Source organism: Trachinotus anak, unplaced genomic scaffold (assembly GCF_046630095.1).
Source record: "Trachinotus anak isolate AG129_WGS33_773 ecotype Australia unplaced genomic scaffold, CSIRO_AGI_Tana_v1 ptg000019l, whole genome shotgun sequence".
In the NCBI taxonomy this organism is placed as follows: Eukaryota; Metazoa; Chordata; class Actinopteri; order Carangiformes; family Carangidae; genus Trachinotus; species Trachinotus anak.
The window spans coordinates 29251018-29272511 of NW_027273870.1; the positions used below are offsets into that span (position 1 = coordinate 29251018).

General features: G+C 42.6%; 1 protein-coding gene and 1 long non-coding RNA gene across 6 annotated transcripts; one reads left to right on the plus strand and one right to left on the minus strand.

Annotated features, from left to right (window-relative positions):
- Positions 1 to 538: 538 nt before the first annotated feature.
- Positions 539 to 9719, plus strand: pex6 (peroxisomal biogenesis factor 6). The gene is made up of 18 exons (XM_071503412.1): positions 539 to 1070; positions 2079 to 2696; positions 3404 to 3570; positions 3699 to 3782; positions 4007 to 4133; positions 4523 to 4656; positions 4771 to 4873; positions 5495 to 5697; positions 5780 to 5966; positions 6123 to 6199; positions 6584 to 6701; positions 6836 to 7041; positions 7213 to 7274; positions 8105 to 8213; positions 8405 to 8521; positions 8896 to 8973; positions 9113 to 9252; positions 9341 to 9719. The coding sequence occupies exons 1-18, from the start codon at positions 543 to 545 to the stop codon at positions 9475 to 9477; spliced, it is 3195 nt and encodes a 1064-aa protein (XP_071359513.1). The 5' UTR covers positions 539 to 542; the 3' UTR covers positions 9478 to 9719.
- A 3266-nt stretch (positions 9720 to 12985) lies between these two features.
- On the minus strand, positions 12986 to 18342 carry LOC139636980 (uncharacterized). 5 transcript variants are annotated; one of them, XR_011694505.1, is made up of 3 exons: positions 18217 to 18342; positions 14655 to 14802; positions 12986 to 13415 (listed from the first exon to the last, which is right to left on the minus strand). It is a non-coding gene; the product is annotated as an uncharacterized lncRNA (long non-coding RNA). The 5 variants fall into 5 exon arrangements; XR_011694504.1 differs by lacking the exon at positions 18217 to 18342 and adding an exon at positions 18015 to 18207; XR_011694506.1 differs by lacking the exon at positions 18217 to 18342 and adding an exon at positions 17667 to 17788.
- Between the last annotated feature and the right edge of the window lie 3152 nt (positions 18343 to 21494).

A 21494-nucleotide genomic window follows, 5' to 3' on the forward strand; every position in this document is an offset into this window, starting at 1 on the left:
CTTGTTTATTTATAAGTGAACTGAAATATAGTGTACTGTGTAAATCAAAGTTACATCTACCTTTCTAAATCCACCTTTCTAAATACTGGTCAGGGAAGGATGTCACATTTTCTACATGGATACTGTTTCATGCACATGTCAGGTACAGTTTCGGCACTGACGTCTGAAAAACCCGTGGTAATATTCTAATATCAGCAGCCTTAATGCCACTTCTGCCAAAGGCTGTACTGTTTATTACAGTAAAAACAGTAAATATGAAGTGAATATAACCTTTTACGGAGGGCTCACACACAAATTCATGTTTATGTCATGTTCATTTATTTTTTATATATAAGACAGGTCAAGAGCCATAATTCAGCCAGTGGGAATGATAATTTGTGACTATTATTATTATTATTATCATCATCATGTGGTAGTTTTAGTGGTAATTGTAGTCGTAGGGGTAATAGAAATAGTGTGTTGTAGTTCCGCGGCCGTCCACTGGGGGGCAGTAATTAAGCGCCGGAAACAACAAACCAGTGGCGGTGGTGACGCAGTCAAAGATGGCGGTGCAGGTGGAGCTGTGCTGCCTGGAGACGTTCCCCTCACACCTGAGTCCTCTGGATGCTTTGATATTAAGATCTCAGCTGGATCCAGTTTTCCGGAATGACACGGACCCGCCGACCGTCCTCTTCGTCCCGCAGCGGCCTCAGAGCTCCGGGGGGCCGGGCATTTTACTGTGCCTTCACCCGACAACGGAGGAGGAGACAGTGGGATGCGGAGGGAGAATCTCCCCCAAAGCCGACACCGAGTCTGGCAGCCGGGTCCGGCTGTTCACCAGCCGCTTCTTCCTGCGGCACCACGGGCTCCAGCGGCTCGGCAGCTCCGGCACGATCCGGGCTCTGGAGCCGGTCAGCCTGGACAGAGTGGTGCTGGGAGCCCGCAGCAGGCAGAGTCTCCGCTGGGCCGGAGCTGAGCAGTTCAGCGGCCGGCTGCTGGAGCTCTGCCGCCCGGGCCGGTGGCTGCTGGCCCGGCAGGGGGACCCGCTGCTGCTCCCCCGACCCCCGCTGCCGGGAGAGGACCCGGGACAGGTGAGACTCCAGGGCGGGTTATTTCCAGACTGAATCCCGTAAACAGTTTATCTTCGGTTTCTAGCAGATGCAAACAGTCCGAACATTTAACACCGACATGTTTCCAGTGAAGCTGAAACTTTGCAGTGGTAAAAGAAAAACTAAGACATTTGCTTCAGTAAAAGTTGCACCACAGTGAAAAGATCACAAGATAAAGTCCTGCATTCGCGCATGCGCTTTACCTCAAATATTTTGCAGATAAGACATTTTAAAAACAATTTTTTCCAAGTCTCAAGATGAGAATAACAGCAAATGTTCACACTGAAATAATGTAATTAAATGTAATGAAAATACAGTTTTATACAGAATCAGAACAAAACTTATCAGGACAGTCCAAACGTCATAGTTCTGAGAAAAATTAATATTCTCAATAAGCTTTATTCAGTATGGTTATGCAGATGAAGTGAGGATTTTTTGTTGTGCTCTATTTTAATGTTTTGAATGACAAATATTTTGTAGCTATATTCTTCATTGTTTGTTGTTTTTAAGTATGAACATTAGAGTTTTTCCAGGTTAACAACTAATCGGGATCCACACAAGTGACTGAAACCACTTTACCTAAATTTGCTTCAGTCTTTAAACTTGTTAATAAACAGTTTAACACAGCAGCAGTTTTCAACTTTAACAACCAAAAGCTGTGTTTTTCCTTGACTCTGCAACTAATGATTATTTCCATTATTGAGTAACCTACAGATTTATTTTCTGGATTAATAGTTTGTTTCATTAAGTTTATAGTCATGGAAAAATAAGAAAAACAGAAAATATTCATGTTCAAGAAGCTGCAGTCAGTGAATTTCTGCTTAAAAAAATACATATTTATGCTTCAATGAACTGATTCACTTACTCAATTATCAAAACTGTCGCATCCTGTCACATTTAATATTTCATCTTGTCGTAGTTCATCCTGAGAACCAGGTCTGTGCTCAGGTCCTAAGCTGTTTTCTCTTGTCGGTGTGTTGTCGGGTGCAGCAGCAGCAGTTGGACCTGCTGGTGTTGGAGTGCAGTCCTGTCACACAGGGGCGGATCACAGCTGACACCTCTCTGGTTCTGACGGACTGCTGGGACTCAGTGGACCCCCCAGGCGCCCCCCCACCGTGCAGACCGTTCAGACTGTGCGTTTCGGATTTCGCTCATTATGCCGACGGCCTCGGAGGGGGGCGGTCTCTTCTTGACAACAGGAAGCTGCTGGGCTCAGGGTTCTCGGGGATCCTGCAGGCGCTGGAGTGCAGGGTGGACGTGCGGGTGGTGGACGCTCGACAGTGGATCGGGGTCAAAGGTCAGCAGGAAGCAGGTGTGGATGTAGACAGCTGCGTGTTTGTGAGCAAACAGCTGCTTCTCCGGCTGGGGCTGTTTAACCAGGAGTGGGTGAAGCTGTCCAGGCTGGGCGGACCCTCCAGACCTCCCACAGGTCCGGCTGACGTCAGGGGGGTCTGCAGAGACCGGCTGGTCTCTGTGGTGGTGGTGGATTTAACACAGAGTCCAGATCTGCAGAACCACGATGAAGTTGGTTTCATATCAGCGACTCTGTGGTTCAACATGACTGAAGGAGACGTGATCCCGGTGAACAGCTGCACGCTGAGGATGAAGGTGAGACACATTTTCATCACTGATGAATCTGCATCAAGGAGTCGTTCTGTTTAAAGTGCCCACCATAACTTTAAAGTTAAACAGACTCAGACCACAGCCAGAGATGATTAAACCAAACTGGAACCAGCAAACGGGTTCATGTACTTTCAGCCAGTTGGTTTTTCATTTTAAAACAAACAAAAAAAAAAAAAGTTTTTTCTGTCTCTTTCCTTTTTGTTGTCAGAATGAAAAAAACAAGAACATCAGTTTGGAAGAAACGAAACACTTCTGGTGTTTGCAAATTCCCTTTTTTTTTTCTATTTTTCCATGTTGAATGGAAGAATGAAGAAAGGTAGTCAGGTGGCACAGAAGTAAAGGTAAATATTTCAAAATAAAAGCCAGAATAAAAAAATGGATAATTTCTTCCAATTTGATATTTTTGTTTTTAAATTCTGAAAATTTTAAAATTCTATTAGTGTAAAAAATGAAATGCACACTGATTATCCAGAGTAACAGGGAAACAGATGCTGCTGCTTGAAATTCAGTTTTTCAGTGCTGTGAGTGAAACACTCTACACCTCCGGAAAACTGAGAGACAGATGTGTCGACAGAGAAAATGACAACGACTGCACAGCTGGATATAAGAGAGAGAACAGAGACAAGTCTGTGTAGTCTGGGAGCTCTGGTTCCTAGTCTTGTTGATGCTGAGTCACTGTGGTCTCTCTTCAGAGGTGGAGACCGTCTCCCCCGGAGCCCGGCGCTCGCTCTGACAGTTTCTGTCAATCCGCTTCTCCACCGTTTGCCAGCGAGCTTCACATCCAGCCGGTCGTGTCTCCGCTGTACAACAACCTCGGCTGCTACGACAACCTGCTGTCGGAGCACTTCAGCACTCCCAGGTCAGCAGGTGACAGCATGAATCTGGTCTCAGTCTCTGTCGCTCCAGGATGAAACGTCTCCACTGTTAGCATGAAGTTAGCTTCAGACAGCCCCCAGTCTGACCAGTGTGTCCTCTGTCTCTGTGCAGACTGGTTTCACAGGGAGACGTCTTATCAGTTCCAGCTGAGAAGCATCCAGACCTGCTGGAGAACAACTCTGAGGGCGTCCACAGGTACCTCACATCAGTCCTGACGGGACACCTGGACATTTCTAATGTCACATGTTGCTCAGATGTAACGATGAAGCTGTTTATTGATCTAGAAAATTAATATTAACGCTATAAAACCAGAATCTGTTTTCTGAAGTACAGACGATGATGACAAACTGACAGTAAATGGTTATAGTTCTGTTGTAAAGTGTCAGTGATGAGTCTGTGTGACCTTTGACCTCTGTCAGGTGTCCAGTGCTGTTCTTCAGAGTGCAGAAGGTGTGTCCGTCTGCAGAGAGAGGAGGAGAAGAAGAAGAAGAAGAAGAAGGAGGAGGAGCTCACCTGGCCGACAGAATTCACACCTCGCTCTACATGGTAACCTTTGGCCTTTGACCTCTGGCTGTTGTGTATCAGTTAGGGTTGCAGGACTCTGTTGTTCTGCAATTGATCTGGTCTTGATGCAGAACAAACAGAGCTGCAGTAACAACATAAAACCTGACGTACATCCAGACATTAGCCTCCTGCCCTGCAGCACTCGTCAGCTGAGTCATCCAGAGGTTTAACACTGCGACAGCATCACGCCGTCGGACCGGACCTCTGGTCTGAGTCTCCATCTGAGGCGAGAAGCTCCGGGAGGGACACTGTCACATGTTTGATCCGTTGCTATCAAACCATCAAGCAGCTCAGGGAGGAAGTCGTGCAGCCCCAGTGTCAGTCTGTCACTCTGACACGGTCTGTGTGTGTGCGTGTGTGTGTCTCCTCAGGGATCGCCCACCAACAGCCCCGCCCCCTGCTGCTCAGCGGAGGGGGCGTCTCTGTGGAGCAGCCTGTCTCCTCCGGGCCTCAGTAAGACCGTGGACCTGATCAGCAGCATCATCCTGCCCCACCTGCAGCACAGGTAACTCACCTGAACACTACGACTCTTGCAGCGGGATCTGACTGGTCCTTCTAAGACCTGTCATAGACAGAGGCATGATGGGACATGTGGTCATGTTGTGTCTGGTTGCAGCAGCTCTCTGTCCAGTTGCACCGTCCTCCTTCACGGTCCTGCAGGAAGCGGTAAGATGATGGCGGTCAGCGCAGCGAGTCGCAGACTGAACCTCCACCTGCTGAAGGTACGACGGTTTGAGAACGTCTCTAAAGGTTAAAGAGATAAAATATGTTTGATTTTTAATTTCAGGTTTCAGTATGAGCCTCAAAAGTCCTGCATTTTTCAGGCTGTAATATTAAAGGTCCCATATTTTACTCTTCTTCTGTGGTTTATCTGAAGTGTTGATCTCCATAAGAAGATATATCTGTGGTTTTAAGAACCAAAAACCATCTCAGTGTAGTTTTACATCTCCTCTCTCAGGCTTCTCTCAGTCAGCCAATCAGAAGAGAGGATCTGAGCCAATAAAAATATAGCAGATTTCAGGTAAACACTGAGAGAAACCAAATCCTCAGCACTATGACAATGAGTCTGCTCTATACATAAATTCAGTATTTTACATATTTTATGTAACTTCTTCACATATTTGATCACTAAAATGAATTAATTTTTAATTATGAATTAATTTTCATACGAGGTTTTCATACTTTATTATTAAATATTATGTCTAAAATCTGAAAATCTGTTCTCGAGCTCACAGGAAGAGTTGTCTTTTCCAAATAAATGCAGCTGATTCTCACAACATTATAAATGTGCGTTTGCCTGCTGTTGCACATTGTAGTTGCACTTCCTGTTGTTACCTGTGCAGGTGGACTGTGTGAGCGTGTGCGCTGACACTCCTGCAGCGTCTGAGGTGAAGCTGACGTCGGCGTTCCAGCGGGCCGATGCCCTGCGGCCGTGCGTCCTGGTGCTCAGGAACCTGCAGCTCCTGCTCAGACCCAGAGGGGCCACAGAGGAGGACGGCAGGGTCCAGGCTGCACTCTGTCAGCTGCTGAACAGCGCCCCCACCAGGTCAGCGACCCCCTCTTATCCTCATATAGTAACACTGAAGAGGCATAGTTGGTCACTGATGACAAGTACTCTTGTGTTTCAGCGTGGTGGTGGTGGCGACGGTCTGCAGACCTCGGGATCTGTCTGCAGGGGCCATGACGGCGTTTGTCCACCAGGTGGCCTTGGAGAGCCCCACTGAGGAGCAGCGGCGCTCCATGCTGGTCAGCCTGAGCCGAGACCTCCACCTGGGGAGAGACGTCAACCTGGAGAGACTCGCCAAGCTCACAGCGGTACGTCAGACAGCAGAGCCAGGACCCAGACCTTTCAGGACCCAGACCGGTCACACCTGTACAGTTAGAGAAGTACAGAGGAGCAGCTGCTGTAGCAACACGCAGGTGAAAACCTGACTGTGACTTCATTCGTTAACAAGCGTCTCCCGTCCCCAGGGGTTCGTGTTGGGGGATCTCCGGGCTCTGCTGGCTGAGGCGGGTCGAGCGTCCTGCAGGAGACTGATCCAAACCTGGTGAGAGTCGAGGACGTCACACCAAATGAAAACACATGTTAAAGGCTTCTCCTCCTCCAGGCCTCGTTTAGTTAAAGTCAGAAGGTGGTTTTAGAAACACGCGGGTAGCTGGAGCATTTACAGATCACAAGTATTGATTGATTTTTTAAAATGTTTTTGTGGGTTTTGTGTTTGCAGGAAAATAACTAATGTAACTGACCAAGATTGTGTTTGCAATAACACGACAACAGGCTTAATTAAAACTAATATGAAATTTAGACTGGAGGGAAACATCGGTTTAATATGTGTAATAAAATGTTGAGCTGCATCCAATCACCTGGTTTTACAGCCAATAACAATGTTGCAACTCACACACACGCTTTACGAGCCCTGTGGTGTTTGCAGTGGTGGTCGGCAGCAGGAGGACCTGTGCTCCAGTGGAGTGGCCATCCAGAACCAGGACTTCACCTCCGCCCTGGAGACCCTGCAGGACGCCCAGTCCAAGGCCATCGGAGCCCCGAAGGTGAGTGGACGCGGCTCGGCCCCCAGCGCTGAGCAGTTTGATCTCACAGCTGAGGAGACCAAACCAGAGCTGGAAGGAGGGTCAGAGATCAGCTGTTTCCTCTGACATCACGTCCGTGTCCTCTGCTCCGACAGATCCCTGATGTGCGGTGGGAGGATGTCGGAGGTCTGCAGCAGGTGAAGAGAGAGATCCTGGACACGGTCCAGCTCCCCCTGCAGCGTCCAGAGCTCCTGTCTCTGGGTCTGAACCGGACCGGAGTCCTGCTATACGGACCCCCGGGAACAGGAAAAACCCTGCTGGCCAAAGCCGTGGCCACAGAGTGCTCCATGACCTTCCTCAGGTAGGGTCACCTTCATCTTCCTCAGCTCCCTTCACAAACACAGCAGCACAAGTTCTTCTGTTTTTGTTGTGGTTGTAAAGATTTATTTTTTTCATCAGACTTGATCGAACAGTTTTAAGTGTTAATAATAATGAATGACACTTTTTCATCAGATGTTTCTTGTTGTTTCAGCGTTAAAGGTCCAGAGCTCATCAATATGTACGTGGGTCAGAGCGAAGAGAACATCAGAGAAGGTTTGTGTCACTTCACACATCTGACGACAGAAACAGGCTCAGAGCTGAAGGGAAGGAATTCTGCTGGTTTCCCACATTTCACTGACTGATGACCGAGCTGAAGGAGGTCATGTGATCTGAATTTAGACAAGTTCATTTTCTTAATGACTTGAGTTCATTTCAATTCAAGAAACTTTATTTGTCTCCAGGGCGCAATTTAAAGGGCACACAGAGTAGACACAAAACAGTACACAAAAAAGAAAACACAAGCAGTGCAAGACAAACTGCACACATTTAGAAAAACGACAGCAATGACATGAAAAAACAAAACCTGTAACATTATCTTCCAGAATCTATCAGTACCAATACACTGTGTATATGTAACGTAGTTTCTTTATTGCACCAGGACCGTCTGTGACACAGCCAACAGTCACTTATTCATATGAACAGTTATTTGTTGCTATGGTAATGTCATGTTGTTTCTCCATGTCCTGCACTTGTGTTCTTTTTGTGTATTTTAATGTCTACTCTATGTTCCCCTTTAAATCGCCCCTTGGGGACAAATAAAGTTTTTTGATTTGAAATGAGTTGAATTGTGCAAAACACAACCTGTGATATTATGAGAGTGGGAGAGTGACACGATTGTGACTGTTCACATAAATAACTGACTGACTGTAAAACATATGAGAGAAAAACTTAATAATAACAAACTTTGTAAAGGGAAACTTGATGACAACAAAAAAGAAAAAAGAATAAAATGACCTTCGATGAATCTTTCAGATTCGTCGGTTGTTGTCGTAGGTTTCCTTGAATTTGTGACGTGATGTTGTCGATCTTGTTGTTGTGTGCAGTGTTCTGCAGAGCGCGCTCAGCTGCTCCCTGCGTCGTCTTCTTCGATGAGCTGGACTCTTTGGCTCCCAGCAGGGGGCGCAGTGGAGACTCTGGAGGGGTGATGGACAGGTGAGTGTTCACCTGCTCTCACCTCCATTTTATTCTAATTCTTTAACTGCTCACAATCTGTTTGTTTTTCTTTTCTTTGTCATGTTTTGTGTTTAAATCAGTTTCTCTTTTCTTTTATTGTGAAGCCACAAAGCTGTGTGACTGTTCAGCTGCAGCAGGATGAATAAAGTTTTGGTTGAATCTCTCTGCAGAGTCGTGTCTCAGCTGCTGGCCGAGCTCGACGCTCTGCACTCATCTGTCGGGGTTTTTGTGATCGGAGCCACAAACCGTCCAGACCTGCTGGACCAGTCCCTGCTGAGGCCCGGCAGGTCAGACACACACTCACACACACACACACACACACTCACACACAAGCAAATGACATGAAATTGCATATTATATAAAATATTGAATTATTTTTATGTAACTTAAACATGAAATATGTCACAGCTCTGCAGCTTTTCAGCCTCTTTTAGCTCCTAGTTTTGATTCTTCAGCACATTTCCTGCCTGGTTCAGACGTAGAGTAGAGTTTCCAGCTGCTACCGATACAGCTTCACAGCTTAGAAAATTCAGTCCTGATTTACAGACACCTCCTTCAGCTAATCTGTGTCGTCTGAGTCCAGCAGACGGGGTCCAGGCGACGGACTCATCTCTATCATCTCAGACTGTGAAATGTTTAACTGCGTCTGTGTCACCGTCAGGTTTGATAAGCTGGTCTACGTCGGCATCAACGAGGATCGAGTCTCGCAGCTCCAAGTCCTTCAGGCCGTCCTCAGAAAGTAAGAACAGTTTAAACAGTTTAAGTAAGAACGTGTTAAATCTAACATCTGTTAAAACAGTTTGTGCAGATTTTCTCAGTGATACAAGCAGAGGATGCTCAGTGATTCTCAGTCGAAACGGATTTAATCTTGCCCCCAGGTTCCAGCTGGACCCTGCGGTGAACCTGCAGGAGGTGGTGGATCGCTGTCCGGCTCACATGACCGGCGCTGACCTTTACGCTCTCTGTTCAGACGCCATGACGGCCGCCATCAAGAGGAAGATCTCTCTCATCGACGACGGTGAGAAAACAGAAACACCAGGTCGTGAACATTTCAACCACAGCTGTTCAACACTTTTCAGCATTCACAGTTTGACTCTTTCTCTCAGGTCTGGACTCGGAGGACTCTCCTGTCCTCCTCTCCGTTGAGGATTTCTCTACAGCGTTAGAAAACTTCAAGCCTTCTGTCTCAGACCAGGAGCTGCTGCGATACAAAAACATTCAACAGAAACTCGCTGTAAAGTAGAAACACAGAACTGACACCCAGGGGACATAGACTGTTAATTATTGGTTACTGACAGACGACGATGTTTACTCTTCAACAGATAACCACATGTTTTGAGAAGCTAAGGACTCACATGAAGGTGTGATTGTATAATTAAGGAAAATCTACTTTGTAAGATACTGTAAAATAATAAAATGTAAATGGAGCATAGTTAATTTATAAAATTGTAAAATGTGATTAATAAATACAAAAGCTAATGAGAACAGATGTGTGAATTCAGTTTATTTGAATGATGCACTGTCACATCGTCATCTGCTAACGGACTGAGATCAGCCCACAGGGCCAGAGGGGGAGTTTCTTCACATATATAAATATATATGTGTGTGTGTGTGGGTGTGTGTACGTACATACATAAATACATACGTGTGTGTGTGTGTGTGTGTATACATATATATACACACATATATACATACATACATACACATCTATATATATATATATATAAATAAATAGACATACATATGTATATACACACATGCATATATATATATATATATATAAACATACATATACACACAATCATGTATGTATATATATATATGTATATGGGTGTATATATGTATGTATGTTTATGAATATATACATATATGTGTGTGTGTAATATATATATATATTTTTTTTTTAAAATATTTGTTTATACATATATGTTTATATACACATGTATATATATATATACACACACACACGCATACATACATATATAGTACATATATACATATACACAAATACATATATACACGTGTAAAAAAAATGTGTTTACGTATATATATACACACTTGTATGTATATCTATTTGCATGTATAGATGTGTATATATGTATGTTTGTTTAAATATATATACATGCATATGTATGTAAATATACTTACAAACATACATATATATATTTATTTATACATATGTGTTTATATATATATATATATATGCGTGTGTGTATATATATATATACACACACACACACACACACACACACACATATATACATACAGTATATAAACATACATATATATATATATATATATATATATATATATATATACACATACATACATATATACACACACACACATACATACAGTATATAAACATGCATATATATATATATATATACACACACACACACACACTTTATAGTGGGCATTTTTCATCATTTTCTGCCATTGACCAAACAATTAATCCAAAATTGGCAGATTAACCGTTAATGAAAATTATAATTGCAGCCCTGATGTGTCCCAAAGTGAAACTTTTAAATGAGTTTGCATCTTTAAAATATTGGAATTGCAGAATAAGTCATGAGAACCCAAACAATGATGCTGATTTTTTATCATTTTTGTCAACACAAAAACTGAAATAACACTTTAAAATTTGTTATAAATGGTTCAACCAAAAACACATTTTTCATTATCAAAAAAGCCTGTTTTCTACATCTCACTGCAGTTGAGAGTAACACAAATTTATGGAATATTAGTGGACAGTCATATCACACTCCATCAATCTTAAATTTGAATTCCATGTGTTCAGCAACATACAGAACTCAAGAATTTGGCAGATAGAGTTTTGCTTCACAAAGTTATGACATGCTGAGATGATATGCTGAATAGCCAGTTTTTTTTGTTTGTGTTTTTTTTTTTTTTAACTGAAAAACATTCAAACTATCCCAACACGAGAGGACGAGAGGAACCCCAGGGGCAGGAGTCAAGCTATTAAACTAAAGGTCTTTTTTGGGGGCAGCTGAAACATACAGTCGACAGTGTAGCAGTGTTGATTTTCGTGCAAGAAACAGAATTAAACAAGAAAACACACACACAGGGGTTTGCAGTCGTACTATATTTGTTGCCCTTTCCCTCAGAGTGTGTGGATACTTCTAACTAGATGTGAGCCTCATTGACTTTCACATTCTGCTGTAAAAAGCTTGTAAAATGGTTGGAAGTAATAATTTAGTAACACTAACATGTTAAGCATCTGGTAGTGTGGTTTATCCAGCTAGCTGTCTTCTGCTGTAAAGCTAGGATGTACAGAAAGAAACAGTAGCATAGTTCGCTAGTTGGCTGTTCTGTCGAGCCAGTGACTGCCTGCTAAGAGCGTCTTGCGGTCATGTGGTACGTGCCCCAACCACTCGACTACCGGGCCACCTCGAACTAACCTCCATTTTTAAAACTAAAAATAGTAACAATCGAAACACTCATGTACAAAGGTCTTGAAATGATAAAACCCGGCTGATAACCCTGCCCGCACTGTCGACATGATCCAGCCATCATTAGTACCTTGTCCAAACCAGTGTCATTTCTAAGATTTTATACATCTCACAACGACAGCTTTACTTTTACTTGTTATACTTCTCAGTTTTAGTTATCATTCTATGATTGTGAGTGTAATTGGTAGAGGTATTGTGCAATTAAAAGTGTAATGAAAGGTACGTAGCTTTATTAGCTGATAGCCAGCTAGCTAGGTTGCTGCACCTTCCAGAACTCTGTTTAAACTAATTGAAAGAAAAGCTTGGTTTTCTGATCTTCACAGTTGTAGAGGAACTTACTTTTCAACAAAATATAGCAACATAGCTGCTCGGCAACATGGCAAAAATTCAAGCAGGGATGCTGAATAAAATAAAGTGTACAACACAAGAGTAAAGACATCCAGACCTTCTGCAATCAGTGCTGGTGGACTACAGATCATTTAATCTGAGCCGCCCAGTGTTGAAGCTAAAACAACAAAAAGAGACTCTGAAGGCTCCATTTGGACAAAAGAAAATTTTGTTTGCATTTTATTTAATACTTTCTTTCCTCCATATAATGCTTCAAATAAATCAAACTAGTTTTTATGCACACCATTACGTCACGGTTTAGTAAGATCATTACACAGATCTCTGACTTTCCGATATCTGATATTTCTGAGAGGGAACCTCCTCAACCTCTGTCAACTGTTCAAAGATTTCGTTCAAATTTGCATGATACTATGAGCAACAAAGCAACTGTTGTAGTCAGACAAACATCACAAACCCCATGTTTTCTGAAGCTTGTGAGATATTATCAGTCACTGATGTCCTTCGCTTTGCGAGGTCCAATCATCCCACATGAAGCAAACTTCTCCAGACACTCCAATGTTTGAGCCTGTGGTGTGGCCAGTTAAGTACAGACAAGCAGGATGAAAATGAAGCATTTTCTTCTAAAACCTGTTCCACCCACTCTATGAAAAATAAAATGGGAAAAAATCTGTGTGCATCTCATTTAGTCAGTTAAGGACTTCAAAGGCATATCCTGCAACAACGGCACAGATAATTAAGCACATTTTTTCAGTTTCTATTGCAAACAGTGCCATGATTAGGAAAATAGCATCAGAATATTGACATTACAAACTGCACGGATTGGATGTTGTAGCGTTCGCGTGTCTCGGTGGATGTCATGTAAAGCTTCGTATTGTGTGGACGTGAGCTACTTGAAAAGTTTTGATCTGACAGAAGAATGTGAGGCAGGAGTTGGCGTCCCATCAGATTTAAGAGTTTAATCAGCAGCTGGTTTGGGCTTCTCTGAGACTCAAACACATCAACCTGGAAACCTGAAAGAGTCTGAACTAAGAACACAGGGACAGCTGGGTTTGTTCGACTGGCAGTTTCCCTTTGGATAGGAATGCTCTACAGGCCACAGTCATTACAGTTTAATGAGCCAAAACAGATGTGTATTTGAAGAAAGGGGTGAGATGCTGGCAGTCCAGGTCTGATTAATCTGGAGGTCTCAATCTCTGTGGTTTGTTCTCTGGCTTCACTCTGTTTTGTGGTTCCTGGATTTTAGTTCGTTGTTGGGGAAAAGATCCAACACACATGTCGTCCTTTTCTTTGTCTTCCATATCTAATGAGAGGATGCTCTCCGTTAAGGACTCAGGTGAAGTGGGGCATTCGGCTGCAGGTTCTGGAAGAAGACAGGGAACACAACTGGTTTTTGATGCATCACATCAAAGTTTATCTTTTTGTACGGATATTTTTCTTCACTTTTACCAAAGACAGAAAACAAGCAAGAAAAACCAAAGGTAATAAAGTAAAAATACATATTTCTTCGCAAAGTGTTCAGTTATTATAGAACTGGACATTTGTCTACTAATTAACCACAAGCTGAACACAAAACCCCATTAATCCATCCATCCATTATCCATACCGTTTATCCTTATAGGGTCACATTGTAGGGTAGCTGACATTGGGTGAGGGCAGGGTACACCTTGGACAGGTTGCCAGTCTGTCACAAGGCTGACATATAGAGACAAACAACCAGTCAGACTCACATTCACACCTACGAGCAATCTAGAATCACCAGTTTAATGCGCATGTCTTTGGACTGTGGGAGGAAGCCGGAGTACCCGGTGGGAACCCACGCAAGCACAGGGAGAACATGCAAACTCCACACAGAACAGCCCCAGGCCAGGCTTCAAACCCACAACCTTCTCGCAGAACAATGGTACATTGTTAAGATAGAATTTCAAGTCTTCTAGCTTTTTGAATGTGGCAAGGTTTTTTTTAAAGATGCAAAGTTAGATTTAGGCAACTCAATCACTTTTTTAAAGTTCAGGAAAGCTGCTGCTTTTGGTTATACATTGAAAAGACTTTTTTGTGTCCTCTATAATGCTTCAAGTAAGTGCTTAAGCACCAACTTTCTGAACCTTAACCAAGAGCTTTGAGTTTGGAAGGCTAGTCCAAGGAGTCTTCATCATTGAAGCTTAACATTAAAGGATAACACAACTCCCATTTGTCACACAATCACACTCTCTCCTGTCACTCTCTTGGAAGCAGTCGGAATGACTTTCTCTAGGGTCACACATTTTTTGAACTGTCTTTTTATGATCCTCTTATCTGTGAGGCGGGTGATTATCAGCTACTTGAGCAACAATTTGGTTTCCACACTAAAGACATCCAAAGATGATTTCCACTCAAAGTTAGGTAACTAAATGCAGTTAGGGCTGCCAACTAAACTAACATGCAATAAACAGTAAAGGCACAAACACTGTTGTTGATTGTTGTTGTCATCTGATGACATTAACAGCTGTAATGTAATCTGTTTGTGCTGTGTAAATTATGTTTTCTTCCTTTCTAACCAGTTCCTGTGTTTTCGTTGATGGTGGGGTTCAGCATTCCTCCATGCAACATAAGCCATATTTACCGCTTACGTGGCCTTTGCTACTTTTGTGCGCTTCATCCTTTTCCTCCTCATGAGGGTCACCTGAGGCCTCTTCAACCCTGCGATCAGCAGCAGCAACCTGGGCCGCGACTTGGTGAGCCAGCTTCTCAGTAGCGTCCCCTTGGGAAACCTGCAGGAACCACAGCAGTCAGTTACAGCCAGGACATCTGGTTAATCTGGTTACTTCTCCTTTACTACTTAGTCTTGGTTTATAAAATCACAAAGACAACATAAAACCTTCCTGGAGTCTCCAGTCTGGTAAAAAAATAAATAAATAAAATAAAATAAAACTGTAAACACCAAATTCTACTTTACAAATCATGCAGTATTGGTCCTAAAAAACAAACCTTCAGAAATGTGATTGAATGCGGATTTGTTTTTTGAGCCGCAGTAGTGGTTGTAAAGACAGTAATATAGAAATATATAGATTTACATTTACATGAACTCATTTGAAAGATGCTTTTATCCAAATTGACTTAGAAGTGTGAGCACTAAGTACTACATCTATTCAATAAGTGCATGGAGATCGGGTAAAGAAGTGTACCGACAGTGCATAGTAAGAACTAGTCAGACATGTAGGGTGTTAGAGGTGTAGAAGAGTTGATGCTCTCAGAAGAGATGAGTCTTCAGCAGATTCTTGAAGACAGAGAAGGATGCCCCTGCCCTGATAGCTTTTGGGTTTGTTCCACCATCGTGGATATCTCAACAACTAATGGACGGATTGTCATGAAATTTTCCCTGTGGATGACCTGTAATTTATCCAACTTTTGGTTATGAACAAACTAACAATATTCCCATCAGCCTCAGCTGTACTTTGCTTTTCAATTAGCTAATTCTCCAGATCAAAAGCAGATAAATAATCACAGCAGTGGAATAAACTGAAGGGCAAATGTCTGCTGCTGTGATGGGATGAGATGAGAGAACAAGAAATGCAAAAACACAATCACATCAATGGAAGGTTTTGTTTTTGACCGTGGCTTCTCTCAAACCAGTTCAAGCTTCTGCAAATAGATTTTTTTATAATTGATAGAAAAGAACAGAAACAAACAACTGAAACATGCAAAAACAGACGATCTGGTAACTCAACAATATCTACACACCCTGATCAACACCACCGGTTTCAACACTTCACAGTTCAGGGATTTAACATACAAAACAACAGTTTCATGAGACGTTAAGCCCTTTTCCAGTAGATCACACAGGTGTGACCTCTACATCAGGCCACCTGTCTGAACTGTAGGACTGAAAACTTGTTCATTCACATCAGTGTTTTCTCTGCTTTCTTCTTCTGCTCTGACGGGTCAAGAAACATGAAGAGTCTGACGACCATAAAAAACTACAAAAATAAGACCTGAATTATCCTTTAGCATCACAAATGCAAACCAACCTGAAGTCATGAAATGTCTTGTGTTGTCCAATAAAAAGTCAAGAAACAAAGATATTCAATTTGCCAGAACATAAGAAAGTAATATCTACAATTTCTCACATTTGAGAACCTGAAACCTGGATCATGTTTAGTCTCATACTGTTTTATCAAAAAAAAAAATCACAGCTTCCTAGAATCCAAAGTCACGTCCTCAGATGCTTCAGACCAAAAAAATGACTCATATTTAATTCACTGCCATATACGGATGAAGGCAAGAAGCAAATCCTCCTGCAACCAGCAAACATTTGGTATTTTAATCAATTATTGACTTTCAATTGACTAATTATTATTATTATCAGAGCAACAACAGAAAATGCTGGTTTGCTGACTTTGTGGGTGTGGCCTTTTGACAACACCATCACTCTTATCTTTTAACGTTTAATCCAAGATTTGACGCCTTGTGGCCAAAGACCTGTCCGACCAATCACATCCACACCTCGTGCTCTTTCAAACGAGAGTGGGCGCCATATCCAGCCCACTCTCAGCTCCTCTGCTGCAGCACTAACGTCCCCTCCTTGGATTACAAAGCAGGACAGTACCTCAACCAGTACTACTCCTCACCGAAGCACCATAGCAAAGGTTTTTAAGCCTCCTTCAGACGCCCGGCCTCACATTCTTGAGGAACCTGCTTGCAGCTTTTTTTAATGGCAGTGGTGTGAAAAGCCAAGGCAGCCGCAACCTTTGTGTTTTTATATGAGTTGCGACCTGCTGAGCGTGATGGAAAACAGAAAAAAAAAACCTCTCAATTGTTTGGACTTTGTGCTGTTCGAGCACACTGAGACCAGCCAGAGAGAAATCTAGCAACGTTTAGACGTGGAAGGGCCTTGCTGACGCCATTGTTGTCGCCTGCGGGGGCTTGACGTTAAATGTAGCGAGGGTAACATTGTTTGTGTAGCTGACCCTGTGCCCCCCACCCCCCACCCCCACCCTCTCTTTAGCCCTCATCCTCTTCATTATCCTCATGTGAATTAGCTCCATTTTAGCTTCTTCTTCTCCTCGAGTACTTCTGCAGGGTTCAGAAGCATCTCGACTTTTAACTGAGTTGTTTCTTCTCCTCCATGTGAGGATCAGCTGCCATCTTCAAATCTTCTTCAAGCTCGACGGAAGTTCAGGATCTGACATCGTTTCTTTCATCTCTTGCTGACCTCGTCTTTACCTTTCACTCTTTAGTCTTCTCTCATTTTGTCTTCCTTTGTCTTGTCTTGTTTAGTCTTTTCTTCTCTTGTTTTCTCTCATTTTATTTTCTGTCTTTTCCTTTGATTTTTTGCCTTGTCCTGGTCCTGACTTTTTCTTTTTCCTTGGTAGTTTTCCTCTGGATAAATCTTCTCCCCTCTCTTTGCAGATCCATCTAGTAAAAGCAGGTTCAATATCTTACCTTCTTGCAGCTCTTCAATTCAAAAATCCCTGTCATAAATCAAACCGTCCTGCTTTTGTAGCTCTTCTCTTCCCCCTGTTGTTTGTCTTCACAGGTTTTCTAATGTCATCCAAGTTGTTCTTTCCCCTACCCAAGCCTATCACCACCTCCTGCTCCTCCTCAGCAGACATCTTTGTTGTTTTCTGTTACTGACCGGTCGCCGACGTCCTTAGAGTCAGAGGAACCAGGTAACTTTGACATTCTCCTCGTCCGTCCGGCCTGTAGCAGCTAGCAAGAGGAGCTCACTCTTAATATCTGAGTCACCTAACAATCAAGCTGGCAGATCATCATCAGCAACGTCACAATCGCTCCCTTCTGTCTGTTCCAGCATGAAAAGAACCATTCATCCCAAAACTTAGTAATCCAGGTGAGAAGTTTATTTCCACACACACTCACACATATCAGAGAATAGAGGTACTACTAAGTTGTTTTTCAGTGCAGCGGAGCAAACTTTAAAAAGCAGATCTACAACTTTGCGGCACCGACAAACCAAAACACTTGCCTTAAATTCATCAGGAGTCCAACTGTGAGGCTCTGAAATACATTGAGTTTAAAAGTTTTAAAAGTGGAACATGGAGTCCCAGCTGACGTTATCCACATCCAAGCTCCATCACCTCCACTCCTCACCTCAGCACACAACTTAGCAGTACTCTACCTCCACTCCCTACCTCTGCACAAGGAACACAACGGAAAGCAGTCCTTACCAATTGACCCCACACATTTGTTAGGTTATGCCCCCGGCGTCCCTGCAGAGGCACATATATGATCCCCCACTGCAGTTTTTTCCTCTCGCACTAGAAGGTTCAGCCAGGATGCAAAAACAAATCTGCTAAATAATAGGAGGCCATGAACTGGGAGGGTGGCTGGGGGGGCTTTAAAAAGGAGGGTCCACTCAGCACTTCTGACTGCAAACGGCAACGGGTGATCCCGGGACATGCAGCCAATCAGGGAGCAGACTTCACCTGTTGCCATGACACCCGGCAGTGACCAGTATAAAAAGTGGGGGGGGGTCTGAAGAGTGAAGGAAGAGGTTATAGCCGAAGGCTGCAGGGCTGCACAGCTGCTGCTCTCTCTGTCTAACACTACATCATCCTGTCTGACATTCTCACTAACTTTGTACGTTCCCTCTGTTAAATACTGTATCCATCAAAAATAATACAGACCTCCTGTGTTTTCACTTCTGTCCTGAGCCATGACTCAGTCTGAATCCACTGAACATCAGCAGGGGAGAAGTGAGATGAGCAATTCTGAAAACATGTTGAGCATAATTTATTTATATTTCAACAAACAGTCCGAATTTTTTGGACAACTCCAAAATATATTCATATATATCTAAAATATCTTGGCATTTCTAACAAGTAGCATTTTTTCTTAATTTACCTCTAGAAAGTTTTGTCCAAGAAATCCAATAGATTAGTTTGATCTGGACGAGTCTGGTTTTGAGTTCTTTGGAAAGTCTCCTGATATTTTTAAGGATTAAATTCTGAGATCTCGCCCCACAGACTGACTGCAGAGGGGGCAAATTCTTAAAGGTCCCATCTTGTATAAGGTGATATTTCCATGTGTTTGTGATTATAAAGCAGCTCTAGGTTCTATATTAATACTGTGAAAGTATCAAAGCCTCAGTCCACAGAGAAATGCACACAGCCTGTATTCAGAAACTGAGCCTTAAAACCAGCCGTCAGGACTTCTGGAACTTTGTGATGTCACTACAAAGCAGTCACTGCTCTCAGCCATTCCCCAAGCCTGGATCCACCATCCAGCCTTGCAAGATTTGGTTTCTCTCTTTCTCTGTTTTGGTGGTTTTTGGTCCTTAAAACCACAAATCAATCTTCTAATAGAAATCAAATATCAACTTCAAATAAAACACAGGAAAAGTGTAAAATAAGGGACCTTTAAGTTTGTAGCAAATGCATCATTCACTTGTTCAAGAAAATCAACACAGGAAGTGGTTTCTGGAGGCGATCTGCAATCGCAGTGGAACACAGATACAAAAGAGGCTGTTTTAAATTTTTGGCAATTTGTGGCTGAAAAGATGTGTGGAAACATGGTGAGATCACTACAAAGAGGCAGAGGCAACGCCAGCAGTCATTGGTGGGCAATGATGACATATCAGTTAAAAATGAGCACAGCAACAAAAGAGAAACTGACACTTTAATAAGGCAACTGATCATTTTAATTGTGGTTTATGGAACAAGCACCAGACAACCTGACACTAGAACAAACTACAGTAACAGTACATTTTAAAGCAAAGGCTTCATACAATTTATTTCACATTGCACTGATGCTCTCAAACACTCACCATCCAGGCTTCCACTAATCTTCTTCCACTGTAGGGTGGTGAATTCTGCTTGGACCCTGTGATGTTATAATGATGTGATGTTTTGGGGTTTTGGCTGAGGATGCAAAGATCAAACATCTCAGTGTTAATGTTAAAGGATGATTTAAGTTTAAGTTTAAGTTCTGAAGCTAAAATTTTCCTCAAGTAATGAGTTAAGAAATGTTCTCAGCCTCATGTAGTTCATGTACCAGCAGTATGAACTCAGGACCGGCGCAGGATTCCTCCACCACTAGGGGTCTCTGTCACTGACTGACTGATGCTTTAGATTCTTTTAAGAGACAGTTTCATTTTATGAGAAATATGAGTTAATTCAAAATATGATTCAAACAACAGGTACATGTACAGACACTTTAACCTCTGTCCAGCTGCAGACCACCTGTACTGTGCTCATCTGGTGATAATCCTGTTTAATCATGTTCATTTAAAAACATGCTGGACACAATGGTTGGAGGAATTAAAGTTGTATGTGGGGGGGCAACTTTTATTCTGAAAGCCATCCTGTTTCTGGCCCATGGTCACCACTTTGGCCCAGACTGAAATATGTCAGCTATTGGATGAATGAATGAATCTTGCTCATGTTCTCCTCAGGATGAACTTTGTGATTATCCTCTAACACCATCAACAAGTCACATTTTAATTTTCCTATAATTGGGTTTTTAACCAAATACCTGCTAAACTAACACCTTAATGACATTCCCATCATCCTCAGCTGGACTCTGTGTTTGGTGCTAATTAGAAATTGTTAGCATGCTAACATGCAAAGTAAACATTATACCTGCTAAACATATGCATGCAGTGGTGGAAAGTAACTCAGTAACTTCATTTATTGAAGTACTGTGTTTAAGAACACATTTAAATGACTCCACTTTTTAGTTTGATGCTATTTTTATACCTATACCTATACTTTTCCTCCACCACATTTCAGTGGAGAACAGCTACACTTTTTTCCCCTCTACATTCATTTTGCAGTGTAGTTTCTAGTTTCTCTCTGCAGATTTTAAAACAGTAAAATACAGTAAAAAAGTAAAATACAAACCATGTTTATATTGTCAGTATCAATGAGTAACACCAGCCCTGCTGCAGGCAGCTACATGCAGCTAAAATGCTGCATATATGTTAATGGATCATTATAAAAGTGTAACATATAATAATATATAAACACTGACAGACTACATTTTTGTTGCATAGTTAATGATACATGATTCATTTATGAACTTTTACTTCAGTAAGATTTTGAATTCAGGACTTTTCGTTTAAAATGAGTCTTAAACTTTATTCCAGTTATAAATTTCAATGTTTACATTGATTTAACTTATAGTTCGAACTGAAACCAGACTGATTTTATCGAAGAGGATGAATCCTCCTGGCTGTAATGTCTGCTGTCTCCTCAGTAGAGGGCGCTATGGCATCAGGATAACAGAGGACGCAGAGGAAGGTGGATGAGGGGGAGGAGGGGGAGGAAGGGGAGGCTGGGGAGGCATGTTAAGTCTCAGGCTGAGAGGATCACCCCGCTGTTCGTTCACTGCTGCAGAGATCAACCTGGAGGAAAAGAGGAGGGGGGAGGAAGGGGGAGGACGGCTGGCACTGCAATGCAGATCATCAAATGAGGAGGAGGAGGAAGGAGCAAGGGAGGAGGAGGAA

What these genes read in the sequence shown, in the direction of transcription:
- pex6 (XM_071503412.1), top strand. Translation starts at nt 543, where the DNA reads ATGGCGGTGCAGGTGGAGCTGTGCTGCCTGGAGACGTTCCCCTCACAC. An exon ending in CGGGAGAGGACCCGGGACAG is followed by an intron (nt 1,071 to 2,078) that starts GTGAGACTCCAG and finishes TGTCGGGTGCAG; the next exon opens with CAGCAGCAGTTGGACCTGCT. An exon ending in GACTCGCCAAGCTCACAGCG is followed by an intron (nt 5,967 to 6,122) that starts GTACGTCAGACA and finishes TCCCGTCCCCAG; the next exon opens with GGGTTCGTGTTGGGGGATCT.